This window comes from Phyllostomus hastatus, unplaced genomic scaffold (genome assembly GCF_019186645.2).
Source record: "Phyllostomus hastatus isolate PE091 unplaced genomic scaffold, TTU_PhHast_1.1 phas_scaffold_129, whole genome shotgun sequence".
In the NCBI taxonomy this organism is placed as follows: Eukaryota; Metazoa; Chordata; class Mammalia; order Chiroptera; family Phyllostomidae; genus Phyllostomus; species Phyllostomus hastatus.
In genome coordinates, this window is record NW_025334009.1 from 26,352,735 (window position 1) to 26,377,550 (window position 24,816).

The window sequence follows — 24,816 nt, forward strand, 5'->3', positions numbered from 1 at the left end:
CGTTTAATGAGGACACCTGCAAAGATGTCGTGGACTACAGACACATACCAACTCCAAAGATGTCAAAGACATGTAAAAAACTATGACTCAGAGTCACTAAAATGCATCCCAATAATTCATCTGTCCATCCATCCATCTGTCCACACGCACAATAAAAATTTTTTTGGTGTAAGGTCACTTCCACTTAATAGTTATTTCTCAAAGGTAGGACCTGAGATCATTTTAAAACTTTCATCTTTCCTACATTAAAAAAAAGTCTTTATAATGAAGATATATTTGTGAAAATAGTACATGGGTTTTAGTCAAAGAAAAAAATGACTGGAAGTAAACAGGCCGAGACGTCACTAGGGGGTCCTGCTGGTGTGGTCGTCACGGATGACGCTTCTTCTCTGTTCATCTCTGTATTTTAAAGCAATTCTTAAAATTGAAAAGCTAAGCAAAGCAAGTAAAGAGTCAGAAAAACTGGGATGGCCATCCTTGGATGAAAGGGGCTGAGGGCAGCGTGCCCCCACCCGGGTGACCAGCTGTCCCGTGCGCCCAGGCCTGTCCCAGATTTCACACGGGAAGTCCTGCACCCTGGATGACTGGTCACTCTGCCCCGTGGACTGTTCCAACAGGAGGGTGACACATAGGAAAGATAGTTTTGACTGGATTCTAGAGAGTTAATACTCGATTTTTTAAGGATGCCTCAGAATCCCCAGAGGAAGCTGTTAAACAAGAACATTCCTGCATCTCACCCCCCAACCCCCGGAGATTCAGACCTAGGACCAGGGGGTCTGAGCAGGGCTCAGGGGGCTGCCCGTGTAAGTGCCCTACGTAATTCCTACCCCTGGCCTCCCAGCTGCCTCACCTTGCTGTCCTCCTCCTCCTCTCTCCATTCCCAGGGTCCTCTGCGGACACTGCCGCCAACTGCACACCACACACAGCAGCCCAGGAGGGCCGCCACCTCTCCAGGCTCACCGCAAAGAACAAGCAACGGGAGGAGCTCCTCCAGGAAAAGGTCAGCAGTTCAACTGAGACACAGCTCACGTCTAAGAGTCCAGGAGCATTGACTCCTCTAGAGAAAGTTGAAGCTTGTGAAATACACAGCAAGGGGAAAGCCCTTTCTGTGGTACAGGAATGACACAGAGCTCTCTCCAGTTCCTCTCCATCCCTTGCTTGGTTCGACCATCCTCACACACCATCCACAGCAAATATTATCCTGGAAATTTTAAAACTATCTATTATCCTAGCCGATACATTTGTTTCCATAGGAATGTCAGTCTGAGGTGTTAATTCTCGCTCCTGGACATAAGTCTGAGGCGGAAGAGAAGGTGCGTACAAGCTCAGTGACCAAAAGGAACATCACGGGGTCGGGGGTATGATCATCATTTTCTAACTGGGAAGGTCATGGTGAGTAGTGACAGCCCAGGTTTATAATTTTAGTAAAAGCTTCAAGCCAGCCCTGTCCATTGTTCTTGGGCATCTAGGTGAACACACCTTTGAAATGCCAGAAGCAGCCGTTTTACAGACCCCTGGAAGGTGTAGCCACCCTCAGGGGAGCACAGAATTTGTTCGCCTACCTGGACCTTGTTATCTCCCACGTAATCTTCCTTGATTCCCTCCTTGGTTCCAAAGGTATACCAGCAACTGCACAACTGTCACTCTCCAGAGCATCTCACATCTCACTTCCTGACATTGCTGTCAGTGGGGCTCAGACAAGCTCTTACAAAGATTCTCTACAGGTTGGACACTTCCTGTGTCAACAAGCCAACACCCATTTCCTCAGCATGGCTCTTTGGTTCAGTGATTTATTTCTAAAATCTGGTACCTTGCCTTACATCCACTGTTTTTCATAAATGTGTGAGCCAGGCTCCCATTTCTAATGGTTTTTCCCAGTGCTTCTCAAACTTTAATGTACATATGAACGCTCTGGAACCTTGCAGAAGCACAGATTCTGACTGGGCGGGTCTAGGGTGGGGCCTGGGAGGCCGGGAACAGGCTCCTGGAGGACCCCCTGACAGCTGGTGCCTGGACCACAACCGAGTAGCAATGAGAGCTGACAGATAAAACTGTGGTCCCTGAGTCTGCCTTCACCTATAACTAAATAAAAGCCAAATGAGCACTTATTCCTGTCACAAGGCTATAAACTACTGTGCTCTTTTTTCCGGAGGTGTGCAGGAAATTTGTAGGGTAACCCCCACCACCTCTGGTGGGAGTCCGCAAGTAGTGAAGCCAGGCTCCTCTCCATTGTGAATTCTTGGGTCTCTGTTCACTGAGCGGCAAACAGTCAGAGCTAACTCCTGAGCAGAAGATCTAAAAGTACGTGTGTAGGAAGGGAAGTGTTTGGGGAAGAAAATGACTGTAACTAGAAAAATGAGCAGGGGCTCAACGTGAGCAAACGCAGGTTGGCTGCCTTTGGGAGAGCACCTCCTGTTACATCAACTCGGAAAACTGCCATCGGCTGCAGGGACAGGTCCTTCAACCTGAAGGCGTGTGGGGAAATCAAAAGAGGCAGCGTGATCATGTCTTTAGTTCTGAATTCAACTGAGTGGAAAGTTTGGTGGGTGAACACCTGAGAGTAATTTTATGTTTTGCTGTCCAAGATCCAGAATGAAATCACGTTTTCTGTGTTGTTACTTTTAAGTTCCCAAACACTGAGATGAAGAAAAGTGAAGATCACTGAAACAAAACTCAGAAACAGTCTCAAGGTGCATACGAGGCATTATTTTAAAGATCATGTCGCATCCCAGGCAGCACAGAGAAAAGGCCCGGGAGGAAGCAGAGTGAAGGGACAGCCAGCAGGCACTGTCTGCGTGGTGGGGCTCGGTTTACCTTTGGTTATGCTATTTTGACATTTTCTAATTTTTTTAATGTTTTATGTTATTGCATTTTTTCGATTCCCATTTATCCCCCTTATATTATTACTTTTATAATAAAAAGTTAATTTTAAAAAATGGGCATGTTTAGTTAGATGGACGGGAAGGAGGGAGGGAGAGAGAAAAGGGGAAGGGAGGAAGGATGGTAGAGAGGGAGGGAAGGAGAGAGGGAGGAGCAGGGGAGGAAAATAGATGGCTTTTCCCTTGAAGGAGAATTTATTTCAAGTGGCAATTCCTTCACATATTTCTTTTGATTATACCCCCACACAATTCTCTCCTGTTTTTCTGGAATCATATTAATATTAAAACTGTGATTGTAATTTAAAATGCTAAATGAAACTTGAGGAACTAGAGTCTTCAACATCCCCATCATTCCTATTGTCAAAATGCTCTATGGCACACACAGCAACTGGCATCTGCAAACTGTATACAATGCTTCCAGGGTGAAATGCAAGATCCCTTCTTCCTTCCGACCCGAATCCGCAATTTGCCAACTGTCAAGTGTGTGCATTCCCTCTCCCCGCCACACCGCCCAGCTCTGGTGTCTGCGGACTTTCCGGAGGGCACTGGGCACCGGGCTTCTCTGAGCATGTACAGCCTCCAGTGGCTGGTGCTGCACAGCACAGACCACGGGCCACTGGCAGAAGGAAACCTGCTGAAGAAGCCTGCAAAATCCCAGGCACCAGAAACGACTCGCTAGGTACCTTGAGGATGGTGATATTCCAGGTAAAGCTCTCCACAGCCTTTTGCAGTTTGCGCTCCTTCAAGCCTTCCTTGGTGCCTATACTGTGCAGGTGCTCGTGGAACTCCATGGCTGAAAGAGATGAAAGACAAAGGAGATTACTTCCCCATCCACTCTGTGGTGATGGGCCAGCAATATTCGTTTCTAGGCACTGCTAACTGATTCCAACCTCTCACGGAATTTTGTGAACACGCCTACTTAAGAATGCAGTAGTGGGGGAAACACTGAGAATTCCTGGTGTCAGCGAGGCAGAAGGCGTAGGAGAGGTCAGCGGCCGTTCCTCACGGTTTTGAAGGGCGAACAGGGCACAGAGGATCGTTCTCATTCTCGTTTCAGAGGTGAGAAGTCTGGGGCTCGGCAAGGCTCAGAGCTCGATGGCTGTGGAGGGAGCAGGAGGAAGGGCTGGGACTAGAACCCAGGTCTTGGGAACCTCAGAAGACAGACTTCAGCTCTGCTGAGGACGCAGTGTTGGCAGTTAGGGAGGAAAAGAATGGGAGGTGTATTTCCTGTCGCAGTAGAGTTAGTCTGAGGTCAGACACCAAGCCAGCCTGTTCCAAAGGGGAGAGGGTAGGGGGAAAGACCACAAACTCTAACCTGGCATATGTATTATGACTCTTTACTATAAAATCTTTACAGAATCCAACTATATTGCCTACTATCATTCAAAATAGTTTCTGGAGGCTCCTCATGCAGTAACACGGCAATGATGCAAGACCGGTGGATGGCCCTTTCACTGGTTTAATAACATCATGTTTCATGGATCTTTTGCATATTAAATTGCAGTCAGTTACCCCATCTCTGGCCAATGGGAATCCTTCAGACAGGTCTCCATGCCCTTTTGAAATGACCTATCAGCTTGGATGCGTTTCTTGCTTTCTTATACAAGATGCTCAGCCTCAGACTTGGAACACTTCTCCAAGGACCTCTGGACTCTATCAGTGGGGAACGATACTTAAAGGCCACACTCTGGGTGCTGGGAGTGCTTACTGCTATGGAGTTTTCACTGTTTTCCAGGCCTTTCCACGGACAGATCTCAAACACATGTATTACTCTTTAGCAAGAATAAGATCTTGCTAAACTTCTAATTCAAATTTAAATATACAGTGTTTTCACATATTTTTTAAAAATTTTTATGCTCATTTCTTATCTGTTAGGTGGAAAATCTTAATTCCTCACCACATCAACATAACTATTAATAATACGACAGCTGAATCCAATTTAAACTCTCTTTGCATTTTTTGGTACTTAGAGGGTATCTCATTGAGAATGTACGGTAAAAATATGCTCTAAGGTCAGGCATAATAATTCTTTTCTCTCCATGGTGATGTCACTAACAAAGTACTATTAGGTTCATTTGTTTCGCTTCTTTTTTTTTTCATTTTGTGTGAGTATGGGGGAGTGTGTTGTTGGTTTTTCATTGAAAATATAAGCAAATACGTACATGTGTACATAATCCTCTCTTTCTTGCACAAAGAGCAGCACACTGTGTGCACTGTTCTGTATCTCGGCTTTGTTTTTCCCTCACTTGATCACACAACAGAGATCACTCTGGGTCAGTGTGTAAAGCTCTCCCTCAATCTTTTATTTTTTAATTTTTTTTAATTTTTAAGATTTTATTTATTTATTTTTAGAGAGGGAAGTGAGGGAGAAAGAGAGAGAGAGAAACATCAATGTGCGGTTGTGGGGGTCATGGCCTGCAACCCAGGCATGTACCCTGACTGGGAATCGAACCTGCGACACTTTGGTTCGCAGCCCGCGCTTAATCCACTGAGCTATGCCAGCCAGGGCAATCTTTTATTTTTTTAAAGAAATAACTTAAAAAAATCCTCATCTGAAGACATGTTTATCGATTTGAGAGACAGAAAGAGAGAAAGAGAAACAATGATTGGTTGCCTCCCATATGCTCCCAACCTGGGATCAAACCCCCTGCCTAGGTATGTGCTCTAGACCAGGAATTGAACCCACAACTTTTTGGTCTGCGGGACGATGCTCTAACCAACTGAGCCACCTGTCCAAGGCCCACTCTTTTCTTAACAGCTTCACAGACTCCACTGTGTGGATGGACCAGCATTTATGTACCCAGTCCCCAACTGAGGTATATGGGATTATTTCAAATCTGTTGCTATTACAAATACTGTGAAGTGCTTATAATTTCTACAAGACACAGCCTGTGTTCTCTTGTACACCCTTTTCCTGCTGGGCTGGGCATTCCGATTTCTAGCTCTCTCTAGACAGCCCCATTTCAAAGCAACTCTTCATACAGTAATTGACAGCAGCTTTATTCCTTAGGGGCTTTAATAACAAGCAAAAGCTGGCACACATAGGATAAATATGGTAAACTGCCAATTTAATCTTTTTTTCTTGTCTCTCTCTATTATTTTCCCCACCTAATAAGAAATACAATCCTACTTCACGCTAATAAGGCTTAAGAATCTCATTGGTTTCCAGAAAGAATGACAATGAGTAACATTCATTACATAGTCTAGGAACCTACCACACTGACCACTCTCCTCCTTTCCAACTTCTCTTTTTCAGTGATGGTACTCAAGAACACCCCGATTTGATAACTTCGCCCCTCCACGCCCCTGCTGGTGACCTGGCTCAGCGGGCCACCCCCCACCCCCGCGAAATCTAGTTCTGACTTTCATTGGATGTGCTTGGCTTAACACACTGTGAAACAAACAAACAAACAAACACACAAACACCAGAAAGCAAACAAACAAAACAGCCAGGCTTAGGTGGCAGTCGTGTTCCAAACCCCAGGTCTTGTGGTAGAGCATTAAATCCCACGCACACAGGCACATGCATCATTTTCCCTGGTGACATGTGGGAGTCTCCCCGGAGTCCGCTGTACTTCTCACGACACGGCCAGATGAGGCTCTGCTGGCAAGACCCCAACGTGCTGGGTTTTTACTTAAGATTTAATATTGGACTTGAGCAAGATCAGGGTTTCAGGACCCAAATCATCCATACTCGTAATGTTTATATTTCCAGCAGTCAGAGGGCACTAGATTCTTATAAATATCACCGAGGTGCAGTAGATAGAATTGGTGACTGGAGTATAGTAAAGAGAAGAGACACAAGAGAAGTGTGTGTGTGTGGGGGGGGGGGGTAACTCTGTAAACAAGAAGACATACAGCCGTGTGGTCTTTGAGGTGCCCAGGACAAGAACTTGGGGAGGGAAATGAAAGGGATGCTAACACAGGGCTATACACTGTGATTGCCTGACCAGATGAAGCTTCTTCATGATGCTGCTTTTATTACAAATTTCAGAACTGGCACAAAGGTGTGATACAACAACGCTGGGGTGTTTTTCAACCACCCAGGCGTCTTCCTGGAAGCCTCACTCCACCAGAGGCTGGCTGCTTCTCCTGCCTTGCTGAATATTTGATCGCTGTACCCGCGTAGAAACTTCATCTCTTTAATACGACCTTTTCTCCTTTCTTCCCTTAGATTCAAGCTGGCCTTGCCCAGCCCCCTGACTCACCTGCCTCCTTCCTCCTGGCACATCACCCCTTGGGCATTGAGCCCTCAGAACAATGAGGTTCTGATCAGCATCAAACAATCTCTAGAACAAAGCCTCGGGTTGGCTGACCCCGGAGACAGAGTTTCCTTCAGACCAGAGATACCGATCTAGGTCTCCGTTGTGTTTCAGCTCCAGCCCCAGAAAAGCTGGGAAGCCAGACAAAGGGATGCCGTGGCTGCCACCAGGACCAGATGCACCTGTTGGCGACCCCTACCCTAGTGCCGACCGGTCAGTAGAGACCATGACCCTGACCGTGACCCAAACTCCCTTGGTCACCGTGATTAGTGGTCCCCCTCCATCACCCACCCCCTGGACTCCAGGGGGAAACAGTGTCAGGATGATGAAAAGGATACTGATAAGGACAAAACAGAAAAACATCTAAAGAAACGAGCATGGCTGTCTAAAAAGCTCATATTTAACGTTTATTAAAAAGTGAGACCAGACAATTCCTTTATCTTCCCCCTCTTAAAATAGCTGCAGTCCCCCAGAAGTCTATAGGGAAGTGTAAAAATGCATTTATTAATAAAGTTCTCTGAGGGGGAGCACAAAAAAGGTGGAAACTAGAAAAGTTACTTTAAAAATATACCCCCCGCAATTTTAAAGTGACCAAGACTTTCAGTCCCTTTGTTATTTATTCCATTATTCAGCTAGCTGTACAACATGCTTCTTTAAAAAATGTGTTTATATTATTAACTTATAGACTGATCCTTGCAAACACTTTCTAATCTATCTATATGAAGCATACGTTGACTTTGTTTTCATGAAAATTAAAAGATCCTCACCTTGGCCAATGCAGCCTGAATGCACCCTTCACGCCTCCCCTGTCACGTGCAAAGCCCAGGGCAAGGGGTGAGGCCGCAAAACCCAGGGAAGCAAGAGGCAGCCCACCAGGAGCTTTACATGTGTTACAGGGGGAACCTGGAGAGGGGCTGCAGAATCTTCCCAAGGAAACGGGAAAGAAGGACTTGGATGTTGGTCTGCAGGATCCCAGTTCCCCAAGGCTTTCCAACTACCATGCGTTATTTCCCTGTGAGAGCCTTTGCCCTTAATATGAGCTCACACTGTGGTTCTGTGTGACAAATAATTCTGCGGTGAGGTAGAACACTGTAAGGGCTACTGGACAGGCACTGACCAAGTTCTAAGGGAATATAGAGGGAGATAGAATGAGATTATGCATTTGAACTGGGTCAGTCCCTATATAACAAGAAAATCTAATTATGCCTCTAAGGTGAGAATTGCATTTTTACCCTGTTACATTAAATTACCAGGGAACCTATTCTAACACGTCACAGGAGGTCTTTTCTGTTTTTTACATCAGCAGTGAATATAAAGAACTTGTCTGGGGTAGATGTTAAGTAATTTTCTCCCTACTTTCCCAATCATTTGCAGCAAAGAAAAATCAGCCCAGTAACAAAGTTCTTATCTTATTAAGAAACTTAAAAGCAGTATTTGTTCTCCTTTCTGTAAGTCAGACCATTCTGACTAAAGAGCAGAGTGAGTTTTAAAGTAGCTGGTGAAAATCAGGTAAGTAAAAGTTTCAGACTAAGTTACCATCTCTCCCTATCCCCCAGAAGGCAAGCAAGATGTTTTTTGCTTTAAAAGTCCTGGCTCTATAATTTCTGTTTGAGGGTGGTGGAGCTAGGAGCTAGTGGAAGGTAAAGGAATTTGGGGCTCGCACGGTGTGGGTGAGGATGGGGCACTGGCCAATGCTGGGAGGAGCCCTGGGGTGGGCAGGGAGCTGGTGAAGAGTCAGGAGTGGAGGAGGCAGGGAGTTCGGTTTGGTAGGGGGCTGCACCCACAATCTAGAGAATTTGAAGGGCTGTGGCCTTGTGGCTTGATTGTTTGAAAGAGCCTGGAGGAATGGTGATTCAGCAAAGAGCTTGGGTGGGGGGAGCCTGGAAGAGGATCCTGGGGACAGGCTTCACAGAGAGGGACTCTCAAACCTCGGTGCACCGAGAACTGGGGCCAGTGCATGTTTAAAAGGCAGCTCCTCTGCCTGTCCACCAGGACTGTGATTCAGGAGGTCTGCAGTGGGCCCAGACACAGGCATTTGTAGCAAGCGCCAGAAGACTTCCGTGCAAGAGGGCTAGGGATCACTCTGAGGAAACCAGAGCAGGAGGCCGGGGAGATGGGACTGAGCGAAGGAAAGTCATGATGAAGATGGAGAGCGAGCCCAGTAGGTGCCCGAGGGCCATGATTACAGGGGCGTCTCAGAAACCTAAGAATTATGATCCTGCCAACTCTGTCCTAAAAAAGGAAGGAAGCAGGTGAGAGGGGTGCGGAGGCAAGGAAGTCAAGACTCTTCTTTTGTAAATGACTGTCCCAGCTCATGTATACAACTGTTTATTTCCAAGTTACTTCATCTTGAATAAGATTTCTTTCTGTGTTTTCTAGTTCTATGTTTATGAAAAAGGATTGTAATGAAAAAGTGAACTATTATCTCAGATTTTCTTTATATGTAGATTTTTCAGAAGTTATCTGTTTTTGTGATTAGCAGTCAATCTTTATAATATTGAGATACAAAAGGTTGCATCGTTTTGGATGATGAATGTAATTCGTGATTCATGAAGTAATAGCACTAATTGGTCAGCCAATAACATTTATTGATCACACATGTGCAGGTCATTCGACCATATGCTGTCTCGAGTCCCATTAAAACCCATAATGTTACATGCTGAAGGCTGCAAAAAGCTACAGATTTCTAGAAGCATGGGGAACAAGGTAGGGTAAGAGAACTAGTACTTACATTATCAGCTCATTGCCATCTTTTTCATAAAGAAATCTTCATAATTTTGTTGTGGAGTACAATGGCTGTGTTTAAAGACATTCGTATAGTAAATAGGGCAACAACATTAAAAAGACGATGTGAGAATATGTAACAATTGCTGCTTTTTAAAAATCGGTGCCAAAATAAACTCTGTAGGTACAACATCAAATCAGGACTTTTGTACTAGGAAAAAGAAACTATGTATGGGAGATCTTGTAGGCATACACAGACTGTCTACTGTAACGTAAAAGGTTACAGAATTACAAACAACTGGTAATTTAGGATGAGATTACTTACTCCCACAAAATAAACTGAAAATAATAAATCGCACAAGTTTCAATTTCTAAAACCCAAGGAAGTCCGTTCTGTGTTTGCACTTAAATGACTACATAGAAAACGAGAAGGTAACAAACACTCCTAAGGTATGAGGGCTTGCCCTTGCGACTGTCACAAAATTGTGAGCTATTACACTGGAAAGTTACATAACAAGGAAGGCGGGGAGGGCTGCATCATTTCCTGCACCTGGTCTGGGCTAGCCTCGGTGTCCTCAGTGACGTAGTGAGAATGCTGAGCTCTGATTGAAGAAAGACTCTGTGTAGCTCCTGTCCTGGGGGGACAGCCACTTACCAGACAGAGCCTGGGATGCAGGGCGCCTGAGCAGCCAGCACTGTTCAGTTGTGACCTTAGGGTACAGGCCGTCCTCGAAAGGCTTGTGCCTATCACTGTGTTCAGACACAGAACTGGCCACTTCTGGTGGCTCTTCATCTGGTCACTGTACAGAGGTGAGTTCTACCTCTTGCCTTCCTATTAACCACACCAGCGATTTTTAACCATTGTCATCTCATGGCACACATAAACTAATTACTAACAGTCTGTGGTGCACACGGATTTGCCAATTTGACAAAAAAAAACAGGTATAATTTTGATTCATTCACACTAGACTGCTATTGTTGTGGTGGCTGATATGATTTTTTATATGACAATCTGAGGGCAAAGAGGTCAGTGCCCTGATTACATAGTTGGGTACTACATGTTTTAAAAATTCTTGGGGCACAGTGGTTGAAAAATCACAGAACTACACGATTAACCCCACTGATGTGCAATTACGCAAAGTCCATAGCTGACTTTGGTTGCATGTTCTTCGCTCACCAATTATCAGTGTGTCTTTTCTCTGCCTGGCTGCGCTGCCAGTATTTTAGAGTGACAGCCCCTCCGCTCTGGGAGGGGGACTGTTCATTACACAGGTGCAGTGCCTGGAAGCAGTCCTCATTAGCAGGCCTTTCATAATGTCGGGTAAGAGAAGCCTTTACAGTTTTTAAAAGGATAAGGAGATCTGAGAGAACGACTCAAAGCAGCTTCTCTGAGCGAGTAAAAAGAACAGGACGCCATTGCTGTCCTTCCCTCAGCTGGACGCCACTGAGGTGGACCACACAGTGGGCCCTGTGGGCACGGGGGGAAGATGCAGACCAAGGCGGCTTCTGGTGCCACCTCCGCTTCTTCCTCTGTGGCAGGAGGTGCTGAAACCAAGGGCTTTCCAGTGCCAAAACTCACAGGCTTTTCATTGGTGAATTATAGGTAAGAAAAATCTACATCCTCTTGAATGAGAATGTTATTGAACATTTCTTTTGTGACCAGCTACAGAATCAATATTTAGAAGTTTTAAAGTTACAGATTGAAGCCAAAGGAGATTTAATATTCTTACAGAATGCGGCTCTAAGCTTACAAGGCCCGACGCTGCCGGGTGGGCTGACAGAGAGCCAGGCACTGGCGGCAAAGGAGAGGGAGGCAGGTCCTTGACTGAGTCGCTGTGGCTGCTGCTTAGTGACAAGAACTCCCACTGTGAAACAATCTTCAGGTTCAGGAATTGAAACCAGGACAATAATAATGAGGGACTAAGAAGTAGGATTATTTTCTTTCAGGAACAAGTTCTACTTCCCTGTATGTTTCCAGTATCTTCTAAAAGCTCCATTGACACATTTTCATCATAAATGTGTATATTTTAGAACCATGCATAGTTGTTCACCTCATCTTAAACTTAGTTGTTGAATGTAAACATCTGTATTTTTCTATTAATGTCCCATCTACTAGTCCGACTGAAACGAAATGGCACTGTGAGAGCCTCAAATCGACCATGGCCTTGCCCAGGTTTTCTTTAAAGGTGAAATCAACATTTCAAGTCAGCTAGGAAGGAGGCAGGGAGTGAAGCACGACTCCTTGGTTCTACTACAACACTGCCCTCAGACTAGGGCATGAGATTCTTTCTGGCCTAAGAAACAGAAATCTCTGGTAAGTTTCTGCAAACTTCATTTGAAAATCAATTCCAACTAGGTGAATGATCCTTTGAAAAGTTTGACATGTAATACAACTGCAATAAGCTATATTATTTAACAGTCAACATACGCAATGTGTCTAAAGGCACTGAGGTTCGAAGGCTGTGAACATATCACACAAATGCTATGACGTGCATGGGCACGTGGGTGGGTGCTCGTGGTAAGCGGTGTCCACGAGGCAGAGGACGGTGGTGTCTCACACACAGGCCGGGCTGGGTCTGCTGCAGCTGCTCGTTCACCAAAAAAAAAAAAAAACAAAACAAAACCCAAAAAACAAACAAAAAAACAGTCTCTGAGCCTTGACTGCCCTGAGCCAAAACCCCACAATTGGGTTCCTCTGATTCTGTGACCCCAAGTGTCTGTTCCGAGGGAAAAGCTGTGGGTTATTTTTCTTCTGGAATGTTAACCAAGAAGAAAATCTGCTCAGATTCCTTTGTGGTAATGAGCTTGAGAACTAAGGAAGTAGACAGCAAGTCACCAAACAGCAGAGAAAGGAGGCATGGGAAACCCACACTCGGTGATTTCTACGTGAGTGTAGTTCAGTGCTGGTCTGCAGGGCGTGGAGACACAGGAGCGTGACCGAAGCGCGAGGCCAGGCAGCCAGTCCACGGCGGGACCACATAAATCATCTGGCCTGCTGGTTTATAGGTGTGATGTTAAGCTTTAAAAACTGGTCGGGCCACACAAAAGTGTATGATTTCATTTATATGTAAAGCACTGCATTTTAGAGAGGTATTGCTTCTTTCCTTCTCACTTCTCAAAAATCTAAACAACTTACAATTTTTATACAGGTAGGTGTTGATTTCATGTAATTTTCCAATTATTATTTCAACATACTTTATAACTTAAGTAATTCAGAAGTTTCTCTTGGAGAGGCTTAAAGCTTAATGACAAAAAATGAAATGTAATGCTGGTACAAGGATTATGTTTTATAAAAATTAATACAAGTCAACTTTCCAAGATGGTATCACTCAATTAAGAACATCAGCACAACTGCACACAGTGGAAGGTGGTAAAAAGAAATGCCCCCTTCTATCAAGTTTCCCGCTTCCCCTCACAGATAAATGCAGATAAAAACCAAACCCATAAAAATAAGATAAAAATTGGAAAACATGTGATATATATACAATACTAAGATGAAAGAGGATTTTGCTTTGAAGGGAGGGTGTTTCAGGCAGAAACATGGCATCATTTCCTCTTCGACTAAAACGAATGCCGTTTATTCTTGCCAAACAGAAAGCAGATGACCTTTCAAGCCTTCTGGTTGGGATTTTCTCTACCAATCTGAATGATATGAACCTAGAATATACCATGTAGCGCATGGCTGAAAGATTTTAGAATTATAATTTTAAAAAATACTCATTAAGAGAAACAGATTGATCTTAAACCAATATACTTAAAGATTAGTTTTTCAAATGAAAATTTAAGCTTTTTTTTTTTAAACCACAAACACATCCAGTACAAAAATATTTGTTTGTGTGTTGAAAATGGAAACCAAAAGCAAGAGGCAAAATTGTTCAAATGGTGACAAAAATGTATATTTATACTTTTAAGTTATTTCAAATGTCCCAAATTAGGTGTAGTGAGCTACTTCCTGGAAGATGGAATATTACATTCAGGAGGTCAATTTATCAATACAATTAAAAGTATCTCACTATAACACGGTCTCTGCACATGTCTTGTGGCATACCATCAAAGCTCCTTGAAGACAAAATGTGGATACCTGATCATTTTTCAACTAATTTGTGTATGGCCCGGGTTAAACTAAGCAGCCTCTGTGAACCACACTCTGCTCCAGCACTCCAGCGGTGGGAAGTCTGGGTGTGCCGCTGAAACGTGGGTGTTCATTCCATAATCCCCATGGGACATGGAAATGCCTAATTAGTTTTCATCTAGTTCCAGTTGGTAGTCTCTTTTTCTTGGCCTTCTTCCCAAGCAATTTTTTTGCCTTACCAAAAGCCAAATTATTTTAAGATGGATTTTGAGCTGTTATATCCTGTTCCACATGAGGTGGAAGAGATAAACCAGGTCTCTTAAATATATCCATGAAGCCCAGATGGATGACGAGATCCCCTGGTGCCAAACCCACAGCAGTGTAATTTCTGAATGAATTACGTGAAGCAGGTCCCACTTCCTCTGCCAGCACGTTCCATCCGGGTGAATCTAGGTAAGACGAAGTTGTGTAACTTGTAGTCCCTGTGGTACCTAATTATCATACCACCATTCTAGACTCCTGGCCATGTGACTCACCTGGATCACAGAGGAATAATGCGTTTAGCAGGACCTTCCTCATTTCATTTCACTGAGGAGTAAAACGGCCTTCTTCACCCCAATTATACTCAATCTATTTTTTTTTTTGGTAACCTAGGACATCTTTGTTTGGATTGCCACTCTTAAATTAATTCTTTCCTATCCTGGTATTTGTCTGAGAAAGATAATTTATTGAGGGCTCTACTTGAATTGAGGTTCTTTAATAAACAAATATAACAGAATAGTAAAAAAAAACTTATAGAAATACCAGAGTTTCTTGAAGGCAGTTTGACCCCTTTCCTGCAGAGCACCCACTGAGATGACCCTGAGAATTGCTAGTTAAACACAAAGCGATGCTTTCAGACACTCTGGGCTCACAAAGGAAGGAGAGAGGAAGAGGGGACCAGAAAGCACTGCTTTGGGATCTGCTCACAGGACAGGTGTCCCAGGAAGGTGAAACACCCCCCAGTTTCCATCCCTTTCTTTCTTGGCACTGGGGGAATCTGACCAGTGAAAGAACGCTATAAGGAAAAAGGAATGTGGTGGTACAAAGAAATGGCATTTAACAAGGAGAAATACTATCAGTAAGGCCATCGGCTCTTGAAGCAGGACGGGGTGACGGGTACAGGAGGTCGTATGGTGAGACAGTGACTTTCTAGAGACCTGATGCTTATTTTGAAGTTTTGCCGTGACTTGGCTAGTTGTCACCTTTGTGACTATTCCTTCTACCCTCCCCTATCAGCGATGAAGCTTCCATTTGGGGGAACCCAAGAGGGTGGGCAGCAGGCTGGCCAGCCACTGAAGACCTCCGTACTTCCCGGCTTCCCATGGCTTCACTAACTGGGCGTTGATTCAAGCACCTAGGAGAGGATGGGGTGATCCAGCATCCGTTTCCTCCAGGACAGGAAAGATGCTGAGGGCTCCGGAGGAGTTAGGGGCTCCTGACTCGGGTCTGCAGTTCTCACCTTCAGGGAATCACTCTCCACCTTCAAAGTCAGGCATTAACTTTCCTCCTCGAAACTCACATGGATGGGCTGTAATATATGCATCCCACGCCACTCAATGCGATTACTTCTGTACTCTGGTGATCTTTTTAAGCAACTGTAATGAAGCCATTCCAAAATTAGACCATTGATCTTAAGTCACTGTTTTAGAGCCCATGGGGCCCGCAGGGAATCATATAATCCCATGTCACTTACGAGGAGAAAATCAGGCAGAGAGGAGTGAAGTGACTCACCTAATTTCACACAGCAAGACGTGGGCGGCATGGAGGGCACAAGAACAGGGGTCTCTGGACCCCCGAGGAAGAACCTGTCACTTCTGTGGAACAGAGCTGGGAAACAGCCTGACATAAATGAAAACAAAAGTTCCAGGCTCCCAGGTTTCCTTTTGTAAACGTTTTCAAACAGAACACTGGTGAAGTGCTTTCAGAATAAATCTTCCAGACGATTTTATGTTCGCTCTGGTGGGCAACATAATGATGTGAGCAAACCAGGTGATAGATGGTGACAGGTTACTTATCTGGCAACGTCAGCTCCTAAAAACACACTGAGATCCAAGGAGCTGGCGAAATAAAAAAGGCCTCTGAGCAATCAAATCCAGGTCACGTAGGTCTGGCCTGACAGTCTGCCTCTTCTCCCCACATGGAAGTGCGCGGAACTCTCGTCTGCTTTTAGGGAAGATAAATCTATCAAGCTCGGTCACGGGGGGGACACCAACTGCTCAGCAGAACAGAAGCAGTAAATTAGGAAGGAAAATAGCAAGTGGAGTACAAACAGACAGTCAGAAATTCAGTACAAATTAGCAGTAGGAAGTGAAATTTGAATGAGATGGAATTTAATTATTAACCCTGGAAATGGGACCCGAACAGACAGAGCAAGGCCACTGGTGTGCGGGTTAAGGGTCCTCCAAAACGCAAAGGGTCCTGGGGAAATGGCCACATTGAACGGGAGAGCAATAATAACAGATGCCACTTTGGGTGACCCCAAGTCATGGAAAGTTCAAATTCATTTTGGCAAAGCAATTTTAAGAAGGCAGGGATGTATAGAATCCATTATAGAAAGATTCCCATTAAACTGATTAAAATGAAGGGTAATTAAAGCTTTCATTATTTGGAAAGCTACCTTGCATCTCACCTCACTCAGCAATGATGCAACCCTGCCATGCATGAGACTGCCTTAGAGCTTTTAGAAAAGAAGCTTCTATTTATAAATAGGTAGGTGGTGGGGGGAGGGGGGCTGGGTTATCTTTCATTTAGAGCTTCATCTTCCCTCAGTCATTCTGAAAGAGAACCAGTTCTCATGCCAGGAGAGGAACCAGGCTCTCACCCACCCAGCCACCCAGGCACACAGGCTTCCTCTGGGCACCGGGCCTGCCCATAAGGGCAGGGAGGCTGGCAGGGGTGCTCTGCAGTAACCTCACCTGACGCCCAGCACGGTCCCCTAGCCTAGCCCTGCAGGTGTGGTCCATGTCATCCCCAGGATCATCTTTAGTCACAGATCACTGGAGCAGCCTTTGTTTCTTTATTCCTTCCTTTTTAAAAAAATTTTTTAGTAATTTGTTATCAGAATTCTGCATACACACAAAGAGCCAAATAACTGTCTAGCTGCCCCTCTCCAGAAGCAGTTATATACGAGCCCTTTAGCTGAGTTTTGTTTCCTTCTTTAGTATTTATTGTCCACATTTCTAAGTGACATGCTTATATGGTTTAGTTACATTTGTTTCCCCAAGCATCGCCTGTTCAACTCCCATAGGAAGGATGAGAATTTTGCTATTTTTAACTCCCCTACTGTCAGGACACAGGTGGTCTCTTGGCCATCTGGGGTCTCACTGCTTCCTCACCCAGCTTTGGGACAGCTTTCCTTTATCCTGGCCTTTACCCTAATTTCCAGTGCCACGTGGTGCTACCGAGTTCTGAGCTGGTGGGGGTGGCCTGCAGAGTCTACCAGCCTGCTTGTCAGGCCCCGCCCCAGCCACCAGCTCTAGGTCACCTCGCCTGAGTCAGCTCAGTCAGTTATCACTTGTCAGTTGTTTTTAGTTTCCAAAATTTTTTCGCTTTCTTTTTTTGTGTGTATGTGTGTGGTCCTTGTGGGTTTACACCTTAAAACAACAACAACAACAACAAACCCCAACAAACCTCAGCAAACCTCAACAAACCGACAACCAAAAAACCCCTATCATTTTAATAAGGCTCAGAAGGGAGTGGAGAACAAATGCTGATGTTAATTCATCTTTGACAGGAAGCATGCCATTGATTTCTATTTTTTTCCAGAAAACAAATGATTTTCCATTTAAATTCACCTGATAAAATTATCCAACTCATTGAGGCAAAGCAGTTTGAGTTTCTTTCTAGATCATCTTTCTACCCTTTATGAAACAGATCAATAGAGCAACTAAGAAGGAAATTAAAATTCAATGACAGTCTACCTTTCTGGCCATTGGGACAGAGAGAGAGAGAGAGTTGGCTGCCCTGCATGTGTTCCTCACTAATCTCCGACTTCACTACTTCTTGGAAGAACAAGCATTTGTTAGATTTAGAATGAGCGTCTGAGTGTATTCACCTGTGCTCATTAATTTGTACATACTCATTCTTGTAGCCATGAAACTTCCTACCTACCTTTCTCACTCAGTGGCGGCCCAGACCCACTCATTCCACATCACTCCTGCAGACCTAACATTTCATTAGTCCTCTTTCCCAGCACTGCCGACCTCTGACTGAGCAAGGCCCCCACACCCTTGCCCCGTCCTGGTTCCCTCTTTCACTTCCTCACCCTGAAGCTGGTGCTGTCCTAGGGCAGTAAGCACTTCCCTGTCCACCTTCTCAACAGCAAACACTCCTCTCCTCCTCAGAATTCCTCTCAGCATCATAACCTTCTATATTTTCTGAGAAGAAGAGGGGCCCCTCCTTCTTCCTAAGGTCAAGTGTGGCAAGGGTTATACCTGATTCCTTCCCTCCTTACTTCCTCATCCCTGTCTCATTTTTTCTCATCTTCCTCTTTACCTCCTCTCTGGATCTTTCCTATTTCTGGGAACACGGTTTTCTTAAGATTTCCCTTGGACTCTGACCCTCTTTGCTGCTGTATTCTCTTGTTAAAAGAGAGCTACAGAGGCTTCCCCAACGCTCACTGAGTGGTTGTCCCCTCTGCCCTCCCTGTGATCCATCCCTTCAGGTCATCTGCCTTCATGGCCCTCGCCTACCTGGGCTGGAGCTCACCTCTCTACCTTCCTTTCCTGCCTCATCCCCTCTTCTCAAACAATATCAACACGCAAGTTTCTATCTCCAAAAAATCAGCTGCACAGCCAGGAGTCTGAACCTGTCCAACTGGGCACACTTTTTACCATGCGACTGTAGGTGGGAGTGTAACTCCTTATTTTTACTTAATTGTTTGATCAGAATATAAATTAGTGCTTATCTAATAAGAATAAAAATTAGCATTTAAAAGTTTGAAGTACTTCTGAAATAATCCTCTTGTGCACCACTTTGGTGACCTATATCTTCATTTTGTCACTGTGAGATTAAGTTATGCAAGCAGAAGAGCAATTACTTACTAAAAGTAAAATCTTATGCAAATGATTTTAAGCCTAATACCAATTAGCAGTTCTTCATATGACTAATGACTATACGCCCTTGTGGTAACTGTAAACATGAGAAAGAAAAGATCAAGGGTCTCTAAAATAAACACTTGGATGACAGAGGGGCTGTGTAGGTGGTCAGCAGGAACTGTGAAACCAAAAGATAATCATTAGAAATGCGTCACTATAGACAATGGGATACTACTTGTCCCTGAGACAAGACGAAATACTGCCATTTGAGACAATATGGATGGATCTTGAGAATATTAAGCTAAACGAAATAAGTAGATCAGAAAAAGCTAAGAACCATACGATTGCACTCCCATGTGGGATATAAAACTGAAACTCACAGACACAGACAGCAGTATGGTGGTTACCAGCAGGAACAGGGGTGGGGGTGGTAAAGGGGGACAAATATTTGGTGACGGAAGATGATTTGACTTTGGGTGGTGGGCACGCATGAGGCAATACACAGATGATACACTTAAAACCTATAACTTTACTAACCAATTCCACCCTAATAAATTTAATTCTAAATAAAAGATAATCATTATATGTTTCTAAAGATCTTTAAAGATCTTTGCAGAGCAATGCAAACCATTACACAGTGGTTTTTCTCTGCCCTGCCTTCCAAGCAAAAATCTTTAATACATAAGACTCTTCAGTGTTTTAAATACAAGTAAATATATCCGTTACTAAAATCAAATAGAAGAATAACATAAAGCTACATTATGTTAGAAATTATCAAACTCCATAAACCAATGAAGTTGCAAAGAATTGACAAAATGTCCATTAATAAACAGTTCTTTTTTCTAATAAATGCAATTTCAAATTCTAATAGTCCATAATTCTCATAGTAATAACGGTTCTCATACTTATCAAATAGTCAATAAAAGTCGAATCACACTTAGTCAGTTAATATTTGGGTAGCACGTTTGAACAGATGTCATGGGTAAAGTCCAGAGAGTAACTCAAAAGGCAGACCTGGTGCCGCAGGAGGTTACTATCCTATTTGGAAGGCGGCATACGTTAATGAAATACAGGATAACTGAAGCAGCTCTATCAGCTGAAGGGCTGAAGAGAATGGTTAGGGAACATAAATGTGGAAATCATAAAAGGTCTCCTGAAAGACTGACTGTTGAGACAACAAGAAGAAAAGTACAGATTGGCAGAGAGGCGGGAGAGAGAAGTCTTACCAGAGGAATGGCTTGTGAAAATCTGACTCAGCAGAAACACACGAGGAACGGAGAAGGGCGGCCCAAAGGCCAGGTTGCAAGGACACTGTGCCCTCCTTTCCTTCCTCACAGCTTCCAATAGCACCCCAGCCGGGTTCTGCCCATGAAAATTCTCTGCACACAGCTATTCCAATCATCTCAAAGCTCCATCTCTCTCCCATTCTACAAAAAAATCAATTGCTCCCACTGCCCCACAAACCAAGTTCAGATTCCTGAGTGACACAGCAAGTTCTCAACACGTTCAACTGTGTGTGGCTACTTTCTTATCTATGGTTCAACTGGAAGGTTGTAGAAGGCAAAACCAATCTTGTTTGTTTGTTGATAAGCAAATACCTCTTACAAGTACCTTATGCATAATGGAAGTTCAAAAAATAGTTACTAAATGAACAGATGATTTAGTTAATGAATTTCATATGACATTGTCAAAATGGGTGGACTGGCAGGTAGATGACCTTGCGTGGGAAGTCAGAAGTTTAAAATTAATACCACAGACTTTCTAGAGAGCTAATAGATGATTTTGTGTAGGGCAGTGTTGTGATAAAAATGATGTTTGAAGTAACTTCTTTGAGGTCTGGTTATAGGAAATATTACCCCGGAAGTAGAAAGATCACTTTGTTAATAATGTTTTGATAACAAAATGAGTAAAACAAGATGAGAATTTTTGTCTATTTATTAGTTGCTAATGTGTATATTCCTTCAGTAAACACAAAAAAACCACGTCTGTCACATATATCCTTATCTTTAATCTATTTTAAACAAGTTTATTCTGATATAAACTTTTTTTCCCCAGGCTAGGTAATAGTTATAGTGTCTTAATTTTAAAGAACATCAACCAAAAACCTTAGAAATTAAGGAGAGATATTCTTATTTACGAACTACAAATCTCCACATTAAAATCTTCCAAATTGATACTCAAACAAAATTGGAAAATTGAAAGAACTCCATTTTGTCTGTTCTTATTACAATGCAGAATACTTGATTTTTTGGCTTTATCACAGCTAAAATTAATTAGATGCTTGTTTACGTAAGTAGAATTTTATAACCTAGTATAACATTTGGATGTTAAATTAATGAATTCGTAGGCATTCAAAAATGTCAGTGCATTAAAAAGTGTTAAGAGATTGTAACTGGTGCCCATTCTCCCTTCTAAGAACTGATACTTTCTCTGCTCAAGCCTCACCCTTCCTACCATGTGCTAAAATGTCATGTTATACCGAGAAGAGATTAGTGAGGAGGTTCTCAACCTTGGCTGTTCATTAGAAAAACCTGGGAATGAATTCTTAAGCCACACTCCAGATTAATGTCAATATATCTGAAAAGACACCACCCTCCCCATCCGACCCTAGCCCTGGTGCTTTGTTATCCGGGCTTGAGAACCAGTGAATCAGTACTTTCTTTAGCTATGGAGAAATAATTGTGATATCTGATTTCTTGATTCTTGATATAGTATCAATAGGATGGAGTACCTTAGAGGCAAAATATAAGGGAGGGGGGCAAAAAACCAGAATTTTTAAAATAAAAAATTGTGTATTTATTCTTACATGTTTAAACTTTAGTCACCTTCAAAGTACTCTCCATTTGATGCAATACACCTATGGAGTCTTTTTTCCCCACTGCTCATAACAGTTTTTGAACTCCTTGATTCTGATGCCTTTTAGTGCTTCTACTGCTTTTTATTTCACCTCTTCCACATTGGCAAAATGTTTCCCGTGGAGTACTTTTTTCATCCGGGGAAACAGAAAAAAGTAGCTCAGGGCAAGATCGGGTGAATAGAGAGGGTGGGACCTGGGACTCATGCTGGTTTTGGTCAAAAACTGCTGAACACTCAGTGCAGTGTGGGCAGGTGTGTTTGTAAATCTCCCATCATGAAATGGGCAAACACATTGGAAGAGTCTTTAAAAAATATTCACTGAAGCCAAACGCAGTTTCTTACGCCAGCTACTACACCAATACAGACGGGTTCTGAAAACACTCACCTAGCAGGAGAAGCCTGTGCTACAAGGGGCCAGCCCTCTGGAAGATAATTCCGGGTCTTTGGGTTTCCCCCTTGTACATGATGCTACTAAATTCATTTTAAAGAAAAGACCAACTTGCACTTACCTGCCTTCTGACAATGTACAATCTTTTCATACACAGCATCTGCATTTTCGATCAGGGCCTTGAGGGACTGGATCATCTGCAAAGGGAACGTCCGGACATGAGGTTACACCTGACCGTGACACACCATCTGCACACGTGCATGAGGCTCTTCCCTAAAATCAGGCAGAGGCTCTTTTATCTGACTTCCCACTGCTCAAGTTCAAATGTGTATGTGAAGAATGAAGAGACCATGCACCGCCATGGGATGGTTTAAACAAGACCGTGAGTGTGAAGTTTCAGGTACAGGGAGCCTAATCCACATTGAGCCAGGACCGAACTGAGTTCGCTTCAGTGTCAAAAGCTACAAGTATATGTGTGCACAGAGTGTTTTAAATCATTATTTTCGGTCATTTATTTTAACGTTGTCATCTTATTGAGAGTTTCAACAACCTGCACACCTTACCCTTTTCAGCCGAAATGCCTTCCTCTGGAGATTAGCTTATGACTTACAATGAGGATAAAAAATGCAGCTTTTATTTGACCCATCACTAATGATATATATTTTAATTCTCCTCTCAATGACTTTAAAAATTCAATTTTGAGCTCTTGTTCCAAATTACATGTGCTTGTTTTAAGAGCCAAGCTGGCATAAGAAAAAGTATCAGGGCAGAACTGACTGATTATTTCACTCACCAAAGTGTTGGGAAAGGGGCATCTGAAGTCATTTTTTGGCTCTAAAGTTACTGGGAAAATCGGACAGCCAGATCCAGTTCTGCTCAGATGGGCACACTGATTAACGCTCACCTCAGAGCGTTGTGTTTAAATGTCCAACTATTTTGCATTATAATATTATTCATCTATTTGTCATGACCGCCCTTCTAAATAACAAATACCAATCCACCATTCTTCATTTCTTTAAATTCTGCCTCATTGTTCTTTGTAGTATTTATCACTGGCTGCCATAATAATTATTTTACAGAAACTAAATATATGTAGGTTGGATACATTGTATAACTCAAAGAACATCATATTTTGATTAGTTACTTATTTATACTAAAGCATAATCAACATGCCTCTTAAGAAGTGCACCAGGTCCTTAAAGTGAGTCACACAGCATCTATCACCTTCCACTGTTCTAAGAAAATCATAGTAAACATCCAAAGGTTTGAAGGCCAAAGCAGGTGTTCATTTACGGCCTCATTCATTTTTCATGGGAGGCCTATTATAGGCAGCCCCTGCGCAGGAAGTAGGGACACAGTGACCTACAGCACGAAGCCCATTTTCAGGGAGCTCATGGCCTAGTGGTGGGGCTTGTAATTCAGTGTTTCCACATTCATTCTTCAAGATCTGAGTCATTCCTGTAAATTAAAATATTCTAGCTTGACATATTGAGCAGGCCGTGATAAAAATGAATAGTTAAGCACTCAATTATACTGATATGAAGTCATTTGTACTGTTATATAATTTGCACACTGAAAAGGTTCATCTCGTCATCAGTAACCTTTTCCAGCTTTGATGTCAAGCCAAATGAGAGAGATGAAGAACCAAGGACTTCTTCAAGTAAGGATATGGTTGCCACAGCTCACTCTCCAAGAAGTGGCCAACCGTGCTCCCATCATTCAAATACAAAAAAGGAAAACAAAAATACAAGCCATGAAATGAACCTGGTCATGAAACAGAGGGGCGGAACAGGGGTGATAACAGGAGGAAGAGAGGAAAACCAAACAGCGGCATTCAGCACAGGCTCGTGCACATACACAACCTGAGGGGAAAAAGGTGTTCGAAACAGATTCACACTGGGGGTGGGGCAGGAGCAGGAAGAGCACAGGCTTAGTTGAGTTCAAATCCTGGTTCTGCTGTTCATTAGCTTTATCACTAGGACAAGACATTAAAAGTCATGGAACCATACTTTCCTACCTATAAAATGTGTGTAAGACAGAGCTGTGATAAGGTTGTGAGGAGTCAATGAAAGAATGCACGGGACTGGCACAGTGAAGACTCTTGTGATTGGCTGACGTCACAGCTGAATCCTCGTTTATTCAGGGGCCTGGCATTTTCTGGCATCCCAAAATTAGCTGGATGAGTATGACTTCCTTTCATATATTCACTGGCAGTGTTTCAAACACCCATCACTAATTTTGGTTTTACTTAAAAAGCCTAGTGTGATGAAGCCCAGAGAAACAACAAACTGCGTGATTATTCTTGAAAGCATCTTCCAGATTAAACTATCACCGAAAGTTAAATAGCTATGCACCTTTTGCTATAAAACACATACAAGGCTTAAGACACCCACATCTGTCTCAAGGGGCTGGAGAGCAAAGCTCACCAGCCTCCTATGCTCTGTAATACTTGGAGGAAAAGTCCTTTGTTCTTGGGACAATCATCTTCTGAAATCTCTAAGTGGGACCCTGAACTAGTGCTGAGAATAAAGAAAGAGGAGTTGCTGACCCAGCGCTA

General features: G+C 43.3%; 1 protein-coding gene across 3 annotated transcripts in view; it reads right to left on the reverse strand.

Annotated features, from left to right (window-relative positions):
* PLCL2 (phospholipase C like 2) overlaps positions 1-24,816 on the reverse strand; it is a 160,506-nt gene that overhangs the window by 14,852 nt on the left and 120,838 nt on the right. For all 3 annotated transcript variants that reach the window (XM_045856973.1, XM_045856972.1, XM_045856974.1), the window contains 2 exons: positions 22,381-22,456; positions 3,563-3,672 (listed from right to left, as the gene is read on the reverse strand). In XM_045856973.1, the coding sequence (XP_045712929.1) occupies positions 3,563-3,672; positions 22,381-22,456 (186 nt within the window). The remainder of the gene's footprint in view (positions 1-3,562; positions 3,673-22,380; positions 22,457-24,816) is intronic.